The following is a 15000-nucleotide window of genomic DNA, read 5'->3' as shown; positions in this document are numbered from 1 at the left end:
TCTTATCTCATCTTGTTTTCCTCACTTTACGCCGAAAGGAGGGCGAGAAAGTACATTAAATTAGTCTAATCAAACTTTTATGACCGCGCGATAATCTGCACGAGTTAGGTTTAAAAAAAAAAAAAGTAATACCCAACGCATCAGTTAACACTGTGACCTCGTGTCTTACCTTCCTCAAATGAAGTCGAAAGGAAGGCGAGAAATTCCATGACATGAACCTACTAATCTAACCTTTATATATATGAGGCGTTTATCATAAATCGAAGCGTGCGGTACTATGCATTGGCTAAGCTAAAAATCTAACGACTATAAATATCATGAAGTGTTAATCACATACATATTGTACGATATATTTCATGTGTTGCAATCAACAGCATTACAGTCGTCGCCTCGCCTGCCAATAGTATTACCACTCAAGTGTGCCTGTCTTCCCATACTTTCTCCTTAATGTGACTACCTTCAAACATCCGATTTCCTCATCCTGAATCACCTCCCTCCCGCTCTCTCTCTCTCTCTCTCTCTCTCTCTCTCTCTCTCTCTCTCTCTCTCCTACACCTTCCTCGCCGCACTTCCTGCAAACGAGTGTGTGTGTGTGTGTGTGTGTGTGTGTGTGTGTGTGTGTGTGTGTGTGCACGCGCGTACTTTTTTTGGGGCAGTGTGAAGAGAGAGAGAGAGAGAGAGAGAGAGAGAGAGAGAGAGAGAGAGAGAGAGAGAGAGAGAGAGAGAGAGAGAGAGAGGACTCGTATACGCGGCACGGTAACTATTACAATCATTACTCAGTTTCTTTCCCCGAGTAACCCCAGCTTGCATTGTCTCCCGCACCAACTACAGCTTTCCTCCTCCCCGCCGGCGCTGTCCATCCGTGATCCCTGACATATTTCCCACAACCCCGAGACGCCCGCCTTGTGCTGTGCTCTGCCGGGCTGACGTGCGGAGAGGAGCGTCCCCAGGCGTGCAGCAGTGGCGCCCAGCCCACCTACCTTCCTTCCCCTCTCACGTCAGGAGAGTGTTAGACGATGCAGTGCAAATACCGAACGTGTTAAGAGATCGGCAAATAAACAGCCATGCAAGAACCCTCTCTCTCTCTCTCTCTCTCTCTCTCTCTCTCTCTCTCTCTCTCTCTCTCTCTCTCTCTCTCTCTCACGTAATCAAGCCCCAACGCACGCTAATCACGGGAACATCGTAAGAACACACGACGGAAGAGGAAGAATTCAGGTTTTACACAACAGATTTATCGCGAGCGAGCGCGCGCTCATACACACTCACACACACACACACACACACACACACACACACACACACACACACTGGTCTGTTCACTGTTGTGTTTGTTGTAACTCTTGGCGAGGAAAGACGGAAGAGAGGAACACGGAGGTAGAAACACGAGAACTCTCTCTCTCTCTCTCTCTCTCTCTCTCTCTCTCTCTCTCTCTCTCTCTCTCTCTCTCTCTCTCTCTCTCTCTCTCTCTTAAAGCAATCGCCCCAAAAATATAACTTTTTTCCTTGTCCAACACACGAATATTTTTTTCGCTGTCTTTATAAATGGTTGTAAGATACACTTTCACACAACCACTGGTGATCACTGGGTTACGTGCCTTTATACTTTATACTTTAATAAGAGAAAGAAGGTGAATGAAGAAGAGTTTGGACAGAGGAAGGTGTATAGTTAGAAATGGAAAGACTGTAGAGAGAAAAGACTGTGGGCAGACCACATTGCTATTTTTTATATAGGAAGTTTTCTGTATGTGTCTGCATCGGTGGTTCAGTGGTAGTGTGTGGGTTACGTGCCATATTTGTGCACGAGAATATATAGTATATGTTTAGTGCAGTCTACGTTCAATGTCTTCCATTTTCTGTGTGGCTGCCGAGAAAGACTTTACGGGGAGACTCTTTCGTTCAACACGTAATCTTGAATTCAACTTCCAGATTGTCTAAATACGGATGCAGTGAATGACCAGACCCCGTTAGCAATGTCTCCTAATGACACAATGTTAATTGTTATAAGAGTGACTCTATTTCAGTTTTTACCAAACAAAAAGTAGAACTGCAGGCACAAAAAATATTTAAGTTATCATCATTCTCTTTTGCTGTCAGTACCACCTTTTGAAATTTCACCCTAAACTTTCTTTTTTTCATTATGTGAGAGAATATCTGGCCTAGGACAACAAAAATTTTTAAAAGTCCACATAAATTATCAATCCCCTAAAGAGGACAGACCAAAAACATAATCGAAAATTACTTGGAGGAGTGTCTTCTTCCTGATAGTTTTGTTAAGCTCAGGGAAAGGTATATCTGTCAAAGGGTCAGGTACCACAGTGTTAGCGAGGTCATCAATATTCTCAGGCAACCATTGCTTTAAGTCTTCTTACGAAATTTCTCCCAGCATAACTCTTATCTTCGCATTAAGTTATCCCAGTGAAAGCCCAATGTTTCTTTATACCACGCCAAGTCAGCATATATTTCTTCAAACGCTAGAGTTCTGAATCATCGGTGGCTTTACTGTCACGGTACTGAGCTAGCCGCCCTATTATACAATACTATACCGCATATTTCGTGAACTCGAGGCGTGAACCGATTCTGAACGTGAGCGAAATCTAAGGACATTACACATCCTGACCCACTCCATTTCACCAATAAGCAAATGCACACACACACACACACACACACACACACACACACACACACACACACACACACACACACACACACAGAGAGAGAGAGAGAGAGAGAGAGAGAGAGTGAGATAGAGAGAGAGAGAGAGAGAGAGAGAGAGAGAGAGAGAGAGAGAGAGAGAGAGAGAGAGAGAGAGAGAGAGAGAGAGAGAGAGAGAGAGAGAGAGAGAGAGAGAGAGAGAGAGAGAGAGAGAGAGATTTGTCCAGCTGGGCACTTCAGATCTCTGGACACAAGCTATCTATTGTTTCAAACAGAATCACCTTGGAGAAAAACAACATTTCCCACACACAATTTCATATCAGGCTCCTCGCAGCGTCCCTCACTCTTAACCTTGAGGAACGGGTGTCCCAGGATCGCTCTCGTCACAGGTCTCGTGGCTGAGACACTCCCTGTTTGACGCCTCCATTCCCCGCCGCTGTGTAAACCCTGCCGTGGCTAATACCTTTCTATACTGCGGTCTTTGTTACAAGTGAGTGCAGGGAGTGAGTAAAATATAATCGAGTAGATCGCCTGTGCGTAGGTGGACCTCTAGTGCAGGTAACAAGTGCGGTGTAAACAGACTCTCGTGGTTTCCAGTGACCAAAGTTATTGTTTGTGTCGGGGAGTGACGAGGAGCGGAAAACCCCCATTATTGTTGCCGTGGGCGTCTCGGGGGCGGGGCGGTGGGAGTCAGGGCGTGCAGGGACGGCCGGCCATCCCTCACCTTAAACCTCCTCCTCCTCCTCCTCACCGCAGACAGACCCCAAGGTAACCCGAGTCCCGCCCGTCGTTACCTCGTTACTGTTAAAGGGAACGGAATACTCGGCGCCAGTTTAAAAGGCTGCGAGCGGCGGACACCCACGCACGGGGCGACGGCCAGCTTTACCAGGAAGGTGTAATTACTACCACTGTCATTATGGTTCCGCAGTAGTGTGAGAACGGGCAGCCGATCGATTTTCAGGGTTGACTCAAAGGAAGAGGAGCTCACGCATATGCTTGTGTCCTGATGAGAATGAAGACTGCCTGGCAACACTAGCGTCCCCTGCTTCTAGCCTCGACTGGGCTCTGCCATGTGTGGGGCTGAATTTGGTTGTGCGGATCACTCAGCCATTGTCCACCATGAATGTAATATTCACTGAGGAGCGTGCTAAAAATATTTACGTTCGTTATTCTCCTCCTTAGCATTTTTTTTAATCAGAGTGACTGGATCCAGACAGCACAAGAGTATAAATAAGTACGGGAAGTTGCAAGAATACCTTAAGCCAACATGTGGCAAGTCTTGTATAAAGCGTACCTACTATCTATTTATAAAGCGTACCTACTACCAATTTCTACCTATCATCCCCATCCATAAATTGATCTAATCTTGTAAACTTCAAGCCACCCGTCTTGTCCTTCGGCTCACGCCAAGGTGTGTGTGAATCTCCGCCAAATTACCGACGCGCCGCGAGGCTTTACCGCACTTGGATCAATCGCACCATTCACGAGGGTCCGCAGTGACCTCCTGGCGCGGCGCCTCGTCTGGTGACGCCGCCACGTGCTTGGCAACACGATGGGGCCTCGCCGCTCTCAACGCCTTGCTTCACACGCTTCAAGGGACGGGCGTCAACGCAGGAACACTTGCTATAAACCCTAAAGGATCTCACATCTCGTCCATGTTTGGGTTCATGCAAGCCCACCAGTGATTAGTGAAATGTGGTGAGTTGAACCAATAGACTTTATAACCATTCGTTAGGGCGGAATGGTCAATTGTTACTGCCGCCAGGGATTTGTTTCCATGAACACTCCCGTTATTTGTGGTGTAGGAGCGAACATGAAATATATTTTATGTGATGTACATAACAAGTGCATGACAGGAACCACGTGTATGGGAAAGACTGTTCTGACGCGGAATGTTTAAGTTTCCTGTAGCATTCTTTCACGTTGCTTTTATGATTATAACACATCGGAATCACGATTACAAGTGTAGCTTTGCATCTAGTGGGCAAAACTGCACTTCTGTAAGTATGCAGACCCGGCATCTGTCCTTTCTTCTCCAATATTTTACACTTTCGTCCAACCATGCTTCATTCCCTCTGTCTCTTGCTTCAAACCCCAATCTATCCCCACTGCCAGGCGGTTGAAAGACTATCCCTGCATGCACGGACCTGATATCTAGCGGGCAAACAGAGAGTGGCATTGGTAGGGAAGGACAGCAACATTACCGGGTCCCCAGATGTGTGGATGGTGTGACTCGGAAGCCTCTCCTCCTTCCCCCACTTCCCCATCTCCCCCAACAGCTGCTCATTAACAAGGGAACAGTGGCTACCTTATCAACCAACACGATGCCTCTCCAAATACACAAACGTTCGTGTCGCCTCAGTGGTGATGCACGAGATGGCTTGCAGTACGGGGTAACTCAGCACACTCCTGGTGACACGCACGCTAAGGCGGTTCACATCAAGTCACCTTACCGTATTACACCGCTTGTTGTTATGTGTGGCAGTGACAAATTTCGCACAGTGTGGTACTACATGTCTCCTTGCAGAAGTAACTATCACATACAAATAAAACTCATCAATTAAACAGAGCACGTACCTTGTCGAAAAGCTGCCGCCACCTCTGCAAAGATAAGGTTAGTATTAGATACGGTCACAGTAGGATGATTATTTTTATTTTTTTATTTTATTTTTTTTTCCATTTATCAGCATCTACGTGTACGCAGAAGGAAAGACATTCGAGTCAGTGGGTGAGGTTCAGACTTAAGAGTGCCACATAAACCCAAGGAAAAGCATCAGTAAGATCTAGAATTAGGTTTGAATGCAAGGTGTGTGTGGATGGGCCGAGATTACTGAGGAACATGAACATTGACACTCGTGAATGTATTGTGAGGCTGTGAGACATCTGGGTGGCTCGGACAAGATGACATGACTCAATACATGCATGGTGTGGAGTTTTGTGACCGTAAACTGAGTAATAATGATGCTAATAAGAGATAGAGAAAGGGGAAGAAGAAGGAAAAGGAGGATGCAGAGGAGGAGGAGGAGGAGGAGGAGGAGGAGGAGGAGGAGGAGGAGGAGGAGGAGGAGGAGGAGGATGAGCCTCTATACTCACGTCGGTGAGCAGTTCCCGCCTGGCCTCGGCCTCGTCGCTGTCGGCGTCGCTCTCGGTATCCACGCCGTCGATGGGCTCGAGATCGTCCTCCAGGTCGCTGAGGGTGGCCAGCATGCGGTCCACCGAGGTGAGGATCTCGTCATCGGGGGGCGGAGCCGAGGGCTCGGGGGCTTCTGGGAGTCGGGAGGACTGCCCTTCAGCGTGAGGAAGCGGCGGTACTCGTCACTGCTCAGCGTCACGTCGCCGTTCCTCTCGTCGCCCTTGGCACTCTTGTCGCCGTTACCGTTCCCGTCGCCATTGCCATTATTGTTGTCGTCCTCGGTCACCTTGCTGAGCGGCCGCTTCTCCAGACGGCGCCGCGGGCTGCGGGGCCGCGGCGAGCTGAAGTCGTCGCGCAAGTCGTCCCTCAGTGACCGGTGATCGTCCGAGAAAGAGGTGGACACGGCGCTCTCGTCCCCGTCTGATAGGCCCTCCACCATGGCCGTGGGGGCACGCGGTGGCGGCGACACCGTGGGAGGCGTGGACACCGTGGGCGCCGGGGAGATGGTGGGGGTCTCAGAGGGCGTGGCCGAGGCGGTGGGCGTGAGAGCCTGAGGAGTGGTGGAGGTGGGGATCCCGTTGGTGGGAAGAGAGTGGCCCCCCTCCCCGCCATTTCCGCCGTCCTCCCCCACGTGGGCCAGGTCGGCGATAACCACCTCGCCGCCCCACGATACACGCACCATGCTGCACCACCAACACTCTCAAGTCTGCACCAGCGGGCACTGCTTTATTTACCTCGACCCTCCGTCACCTCGTCCAGGCCAACACCACACATGACTCACCACACAGCTTGCCTGAGTCAGTAATTAGTCCCCTCGAGACAGCAACAACAGCAGCAGCAGCAGCACAGTTGCTTCTACCGCCTGACCCTCACCATCGAGAAGACCTGGACACTCAGCACGAAACACACCATTGCACGAGTCCAGCATGAGATGCACCTTGCCGCACCAACACGCTCCCACAGCCTCCTCTACACGTCAGTGGCCGCGAACACCACAGCGAGTCACGACGAAAGGCACCGACACTCCAGCCTGAGGCACAGAAGGCTAAGGGCACCGAAAGAGGCAAGAAGGACTGCTGGACGACTGGTTGGTGGAAGTTGAGGCGGAAAATGGAAGACGCGGAAGTGGGAAGGGCGGCGGTCAAAGAAGCTCACAGTAATGAGCCGCGTGGGCTGGGAGGGTGGCGGTGGGCTGGGGCACCTGTAGCCACGCCTCCTGCACGCCGGGACACAGGTGGGCAGCAAGTGTGCAGGGCCTCCCTCGCCGCCCTGTCATGCTTGTCGGTCTCCTGCCCTGAGGAGCGCCGGCACGACGCCACAACCTGCTGGACGAAAAGCCACGACCTGCTCCACGACCACCGCCTCGTGTGTTGCTCCTCGTCAACTACCTGCGTGAGAGAAAAGGTGCTCCATATTACTTCCCTGCGTATAGTCTGTAGAATGACGGATGCGCCCAGAATGTACCGTAGGCGTGAGTGGATGGGAGGGGTGGAAGGAAGGATGACCGGAGTATATTGTAGCGGTGAGTGGGTGAGACAGGTAGAGGGAAGGATGGATGAACGCAATACTGCAACAGAGGAAGAGGACGAGGAGGAGAAGCAGTAATGCAAATAATACATGAAATAATACGTGAAAAGAACAGATACTATGAGATGTATTGGTCTATAAAGAGGATATTTTCTGAATCTCGTGCCAGTGCTAGTCAGTCACATGTGCAGGAGGAGGAGGAGGAGGAGGAGGAGGAGGAGGAGGTGCTGGTGGTGGTGGTTTTGGAGGGGGAGGGAAAAGTGAGAGGAAAGGTGAAGGAGGAGGAGGTGTGGTGGAAGGGAGGAAGGAGGAAGAGAAGGAAGAGTTGTAAGGAAAAGGAGAGGGGGGAACACAGTAGGAGCAGGAGAGAGAGATGGTGGTGGTGGTGTTGGTGGAGGGAGTGGGAAAGGGAGAGAGCAGGTGGAGAAGATGGCGGTGGTAAAGGCAATGAGGAGGCGGTGTAGGAAGGAATACTGAGAGGGAGGGAGGAGGAAGAGAGGGGCTGGTGGTGATGGTGGTGAGGGGGATGATGGGGGAGGTACTGGGAATGGCCAGGGTATGGACCAGGTGGGCCAACTCATGTGCATAAGTGGAGGCTTAGTTAAGGGGGCGTTAACCAATCATCAATGCCTGTAAATTCTAGCTCAGTTTACCCTAAATTTACTCTTACAGTTGCTTTCATTATCCACATATGACACCGAAGCATATTTTTACCAATTAGGTCAGGGTCTCAAACATCCACTGCCAAAAGTACATCCCTGTCCGACGCTTAGTTAATATTTTATTTGCGAGAAAGCATAAGACACGGCACCTCAGACCTTTAGTAGAAGACCCTCCGAGCGGTTAAACTCAATGAAACTGTCTCTTAGGAAAACCTTTGATCCACAGTTGCACTGAGACTATTATTAGTGAAGATGCCTCGGTGTTATTTCTGCTCTGGTCTGCCTCAGTGTTTGCCTCCTATCGATTAGTTTGACCCCAACGTTGCTTGATTAATGTTTGAACTTGTCAGGCTCCACGGCAACTTTGGCTTGCGTTGTGTACTTTCATCTTGCACAGTAGGCTCTCTCTCTCTCTCTCTCTCTCTCTCTCTCTCTCTCTCTCTCTCTCTCTCTCTCTCTCTCTCTCTCTCTCTCTCTCTCTCTCTCTCTCTCTCTCTCTCTCTTGACCGTATACTGGAACATTTCCGCACTGCACCTCCACTACTTTCAAAAGGCTCTAGATGAAGTTACATTGTTTTTAAGGGTGTTTTTACGGTTTTAGTAGCAGATTAACAAGATTCCTACATTACTAACGGGAGAAACACTCTTGAAAACTCGGCTAATCATCTCTATTACCTTTGAAAATAGTCGTGATGAGAGACCGAAGCGTTTCTGAATACGGGCACATCTCTCTCTCTCTCTCTCTCTCTCTCTCTCTCTCTCTCTCTCTCTCTCTCTCTCTCTCTCTCTCTCTCTCTCTCTCTTTTGCACACACAAACAAGCACACAGGGAGAGTCACACACAAACAAGCACACAGAGAAAGTAACAAAAAGCACATCGCCACCACAAACTCCCTGACTCTTTTTCCCCCTCACACAAATAAAGATTCCAGCTCTATTAATGTGGGATTTAAACCCTCCCTTTCTCCCTCTCCCTCTCCCTCCCGTTCATCCTCTCTCCCCTCTTCTCTGCCATTAACATCCCTCATCCTTCTCTCCCTTCCCATCCCTCCCTGATCTAGTCTACTGCAGTACTCTTTTAGGCCCCTCATTCCCTCCCTGTATCTCCCTGGCTCTCCGTTTATCTACCTCCCCAACTCCCTCCTCTCTCTTCTCTCCACAGCGCCCCTCCCTTGCTCCTCTCATCGTTTATGGAAGCATTGCAGATTAGAGTAACGTGCAATCACCTCGCCTCACTGTCTTTAATACCGCGCACGCAAACGCTTTAAACGCGACAATTTATCCTTGCGTGCGTGAGGGAAGGGAGGAGGGCAGGCAGGGAGCGAGGGAGGGAGGGAGGGAGGGAGGGAGGGAGGAAGGGAGGGAGGGAGGGAGGGAGGGAGGGAGGCAGGCAGGGAGGGAGGGAAAGGGACGCGTGTGTGTTTAATGAAGAGGGAAACGTAAAAATACATATGGTAGGTAATAATTATAAAAGGGTGGTGTGGTGGTGGTGGTGGTGATGTTATTGGTGGTGGTGGTAGTGGTGGTGCTGGTGGTGATGGTGGTGGTTATGGTGGTGGTGATGGTGGTCATTGTGGCGATGATGGTGGTATTATTGGTGGTGATGGTGGCTACGGTGGTAATGGTGGTAGTTTTGATATTATACTAGAAAGCTGTTCTCCTCCTCCTCCTGCTCCTCCTCCTCCTCTACTGTCATTACTAGTAGTACTACTGCTACTACTACTACTACTACTACTACTACTACTACTACTACTACTACTACTACTACTATTACTACTACTACTATTACTACTACTACTACTACTACTGCTGCTGCTGCTGCTGCTGCTGCTGCTGCTGCTGTCGCTGCTGCTGTTACTGCTGCTGCTGCTGCTACTACTACTACTACTACTACTACTACTACTACTACTACTACTACTACTACTACTACTACTACTGCGTGGAAGTGTGAAGCCATGGAACGTGCGTAATGAAAGGAGAGCCGTTTAAAGCGAGACCCCTCTACACCACACACAGACACACACACACACACACACACACACACCACAAGACTGCGCTGTTATATTTGAATAACATGTTTGGTGTTAAACAAATGAACCAGACAACTGTGTTTTAGGAGCAAATATGGTATGCCAATGTGCAAATGTGTGTTATTTATGGTCAATTATTACGTGAAATCACCTGTGTACATTTGGGCGAGCGTCCCTGCTAATAGTCTCCATCCGGCAACGCTCGCTTCGTTCCATGATCATTTAAGTCATTGGAATTTATACAAAAATCAAACAATATTGTGGAACCTTTAAAAGAATTCGTCGGGCGGTTACACACACCACCGAGAGAGAGAGAGAGAGAGAGAGAGAGAGAGAGAGAGAGAGAGAGAGAGAGAGAGAGAGAGAGAGCCTTCTGACACTGCCGTCCTGCCCTGCGGTGCGCCCTTATGAGGTGAGCCACTCAAACACGACCACTCGCGCTGCTGGTGGCTGTCTACGCTCTTTGACACCGCTCCCACTCCCTTCCACCGCTCCAGCACGAGGAAGGACACAATTGCTTAAATACACAATAAAGCACATGTTCGAGTGGCCTGAGCTTGTGTCGGGCGGCGGTCTTCCTCCCTCCATCCATCCTCTTACTTCTCTTAACACTGCGGCTTGGTAGCGTCAGCAAATGTCACCTGCTTGACCATGTGTGATTTCAACCCTGTCATCCACTTAGCGAAAGATTAGCAGGCACAGGCGAAACTTGAGCTGAGAGTAAAGGAGATGGATGTCTGCTGGTGATGGCGCTCGACTCAGGCGTTCTATTATTTCACTGCCTGAGTCTTGGGAGTGTCCTGGCGCCGAGACTATGGCAAACTGTTCGCTGCTGCCTCGTTCCTGTTGGTGTGGCATTATTTATTGACAGAGGAAATCTTGAAAGGTGAATGGAGGGGTGAGTTATGTCATAGGAACATGAGAGAGAGAGAGAGAGAGAGAGAGAGAGAGAGAGAGAGAGAGAGAGAGAGAGAGAGAGAGAGAGAGAGAGAGAGAGAGAGAGAGAGAGAGAGAGAGAGAGAGAGAGACAGAGAGAGAGTTAAGGGAAGAAAAGTAGAGGAAAGAAAAAAAAAAGACATAAGGCGGGAGACACAGTGGAGTCCTTTCCTTCCTCTTCCCTTCCTTCAGCCCCTCCTTCCTTCCCACACTCCTCCCCTTCCCTCTCTTACTCCTCAAGCCCCTTCCCTCCCTCAAAAGAAAGAAACGTCTTGGTGCGCGAGTCGGGGTGGGGTGAGGACCCGCTGACCTCACATTTACAGCGAAGGTCGGGACTCAGGGCGAAGACCCAATGAGAGGACTGAGGGACCTGCCAGGCTACCAGCCTGAGGCCATCCCCAGGGGGTGTGGCCTCAGCTTGGAGAGAGAGAGAGAGAGAGAGAGAGAGAGAGAGAGAGAGAGAGAGAGAGAGAGAGAGAGAGAGAGAGAGAGAGAGAGAGAGAGAGAGAGAGAGAGAGAGAGAGAGAGAGAGAGAGAAAGAGAGAGAGGGAGGGAGGGGAGAGAGGCCATGGAGCGGATGGGAGTCAGCAGTGTGAAGGAACAAGAAGGGAAAGTAACAAAAGAGTGGAAGATGAGTAGATGTATTCTTTTCTCCTTTTTTTATGACTAGATATGAGCATTTGTCAATGGGCTTATAATTTTTCCTTCAGTTTCGCCCTCGGCTACAGCTCCTCTTACATGAACAGGTTGCATATATAAATAAAGTGATGTTCACAAAAAAAAAAACTATTGATATTTTCCTTTGCTTCCCTTTATTCTCAGAAATCCTTCTTCTTTGATAAACTTATTTTACATTAGACTCAAAGAAAGCATTGAATGAAGATTGAATAAAAATTCTCAATAAAAACACAGAAAAGCAAGGGAAGCTTCAAGATGCCACCAGGCCTACACGTGGCGGTCCCTGTAGAAGAGATGCCTACCTAACCTAATTCAACCTATCATCCCTGTCTTTAAATTTGCTTAATCATTTAAAGCTCCCTATTGACTCAACACTAACCCACACACGTACACACACACTGAGCTGAGGTGACAAGCGCATGGGCCGCCTCTCGTCCCTTGGTGGTGCAGTGAGCCTCGTGTCGCGCGGCGCTAACGGGGCGTGCCTCTCTACGATGCAGGGGTGGCCTAACGACCGAGCTACTCTGCCGTAAACTTTGCCCCCGTTACCTATACATAGACGGTTTTCCAGGATAGGCCATGATCGCTGGAGACAAATATTCTTAAACGTCTCTCTCTCTCTCTCTCTCTCTCTCTCTCTCTCTCTCTCTCTCTCTCTCTCTCTCTCTCTCTCTCTCTCTCTCTCTCTCATAAGGGCTATTGTTAAATGCACACATAGTCGGGTCCTCATGGGTATTTTGTCCTCTATACTGTTAAACTATTAGTAAAATTATAAAAACGTCCTTGAAAATTCCAATAACTTGCACTTTAAGCTTAGATTATCAGTGATATCATACAAACATCCTTCAGAAATCCAATATTTTTTTTAATTAGAGGTTTAAACTGTCACTAAAATCATGAAAACACGCCTCAGAGTCTCAATAACTTTCATTAGAGACTTAAACTGTCACTAAAATCATGGAAAAAGCCCTTGAGAATCCCAAAGGTTGCACTAAAGGCTTAAATTGTCACTAGTACCATGGAAACACCCGTCAGAGGCCCATTTACTTGCAGTAGTGGTTTTAATTATCACTAGAATCATGGAATTAGCTTTGAGAACGCCACCAACTTCCAGTAGAGCCAGTTTGAGGTTGGCGAGATCAGAAACTCTTCTGACCAAAAACTGCAAAGGCTTCCCCATAGATAGACAGATTAAAGCTAACCTAACGTATAATATATACGTTATAAAGTATAACTTTACAAGACTGAGATTATTATTATTATTATTATTATTATTATTATTATTATTATTATTATTATTATTATTATTATTATTATTATTATTATTGTTATTATTATTATTATTATTATTTATACTTCCCACACTATAGTTCAAGATGCCAGATTGATGAAAAGTCAAAGTTAATTATGAAGATGAAAATTTGATGGAATTTGTAATGGCGTAACTGACTGGCTGTAGTGAACACACCTATCATCCCTATCAACCTAGCATCCCTATCTTTAAATTTGCTTAAATTGACTCAACACTAACACCACACACACACACACACACACACACACACACACACACACACACACATCGTCACGCTCGTTCCCCGTCACGCTTGCTACGCCCCACTCACCGCCCCCACCGTTATCACCACCGTCACCACCACCACCAGCACCACAACCACCACCATCGTGTCTACACCTGAAACCATTATAGTGAGAGGTCAACGCCTTTACATCTATTTCAGTCACCAAGCTTATACATTACGAATGAATACCACCCCCCGTACTTAGTCCCCTGCTTTTGCGCCTTTCATACACTTCACGTTCTTACTTGGACTCTATTTTCTCATATGTTTCCGCCTGCTGTCTCTACTGGTTTGACTGGTTACGTTAAGTTAGTTTTGGTTAAGTTTGGTCAGGTTTCGTCAGGTTGTTTTACTAGAGAGATATCACGCCCTGTATTTTTCCCTGTCTACTTTTCTCTTGGTGGTTTAACAGGTTAGATTAGGTTTAGTTAGGTTAGGTTGGTTTGTAGTGGAAGTTATTATGGTTTTCAAAAGCGCTCTCATGATTCCTGTGATAGCTTAGCAACACTGCCTTATCTCGACTCAATTTTTACAACTACGTCCTCTCCTCAAGCTTAATAAAATGCTGTGGTATAATCTAAGAGTATAATTGTGATTGTGACAGACGCCAGAGAACAAGAGGAGTGCTCGAGTATATGAAATCTTTTAGTGTCTTTCGTTTTGTTTTGGGTCACTTGAGCCCAAGTCATATTACCAGCAAGAGTGGGAGGGTGAATGCATTCATCTCCCTCACTTTAAAACCTCATCATTATAGGTTCACTGAATATATCGTGACTCCCTTGCCCTTTACGTGTCCAATCCTTCCTCATATGTCACCACTTGTCAATCCTTCTCTCTATTTTTCCCTCCCTTCCCTCCCTCACTTCCTCCCTCCGCTTCCTCGGTTTCATTTAACACACCTTTTCATGAAATCTGCCTTGCATTTTTACTTTTACTTCATGAAATTCGCTTAGTTGATCTTCCTTCATCGTGCTGTAGTAAATTTCACAAGAGAAGAAGAGATACCAGCAAAACTATTACTTCTTACTAGACTGTCTAATGTCCTTATGCTCTCATGTTCTTACTAAGCTGGTTATGATAATATTACGTTCATTTTAGGGTACCAGTGAGAACCTACAATAATAGAAATTAAGAGACATAAAAAAGTAAAGGTTTTGATTAAATTTGCATTTACCTTTATTTCCAAAACGTGTCCCATCCTTCATCTCACTTCACTGTTTTTCATTCTGTCTTCTCTCACTCTCTATCTATATCTCTTCTTTTTTTTTCCTATACGATCGTAAGAGATGATAGTAAAGGCTTTGGTTAGATTACTTACTACTTCATACCTAAAAACGTGTCCCATCCTTTATTTTTCTTCACTATTTATCATTCTGTCTCTCTCCCTCTCTCTTCTCTTTCTGTACGATCTTATATAAAGTAAGAGACACAGGAAAGTAAAGAATCTGAATGAATTAGCCGTTACTCAATGTCTAAAAACGTGTTCCATCCTTCATCTTACTTCACTATCTATCATTTTGCCTCTCGCTCCCTCACTCTTTTTTCCCTCTTCTATCCATCCATCCCTCTCTCTCTCTCTCTCTCTCTCTCTCTCTCTCTCTCTCTCTCTCTCTCTCTCTCTCTCTCTCTCTCTCTCTCTCTCTCTCCCTCACCTGTGTTGTCATCCCGACGCCAGACAGCGTAGTTCCGCCCAACACCAACTTCCGGGGCTAGAAAATAATTACGTGGTGGATACTAGTAATACAAATCTCATCTCTCTCTCTCTCTCTCTCTCTCTCTCTCTCTCTCTCTCTCTCTCTCTCTCTC

The 15000-nt window shown here is 47.5% G+C and overlaps 1 protein-coding gene across 3 annotated transcripts in view; it reads right to left on the bottom strand.

Annotated features, from left to right (window-relative positions):
- LOC135101314 (rhoGEF domain-containing protein gxcI-like) overlaps positions 1-15000 on the bottom strand; it is a 110480-nt gene that overhangs the window by 40616 nt on the left and 54864 nt on the right. For all 3 annotated transcript variants that reach the window (XM_064005124.1, XM_064005123.1, XM_064005125.1), the window contains 2 exons: positions 5746-7173; positions 5230-5253 (listed from right to left, as the gene is read on the bottom strand). In XM_064005124.1, the coding sequence (XP_063861194.1) occupies positions 5230-5253; positions 5746-6467 (746 nt within the window). In that variant the 5' untranslated portion in view covers positions 6468-7173. The remainder of the gene's footprint in view (positions 1-5229; positions 5254-5745; positions 7174-15000) is intronic.

This window comes from Scylla paramamosain, chromosome 6 (assembly GCF_035594125.1).
Source record: "Scylla paramamosain isolate STU-SP2022 chromosome 6, ASM3559412v1, whole genome shotgun sequence".
Taxonomy (NCBI): Eukaryota; Metazoa; Arthropoda; class Malacostraca; order Decapoda; family Portunidae; genus Scylla; species Scylla paramamosain.
The sequence above is the reverse complement of the archived record's forward strand: the minus strand, read 5'-3'. Positions and strand labels throughout refer to the sequence as shown.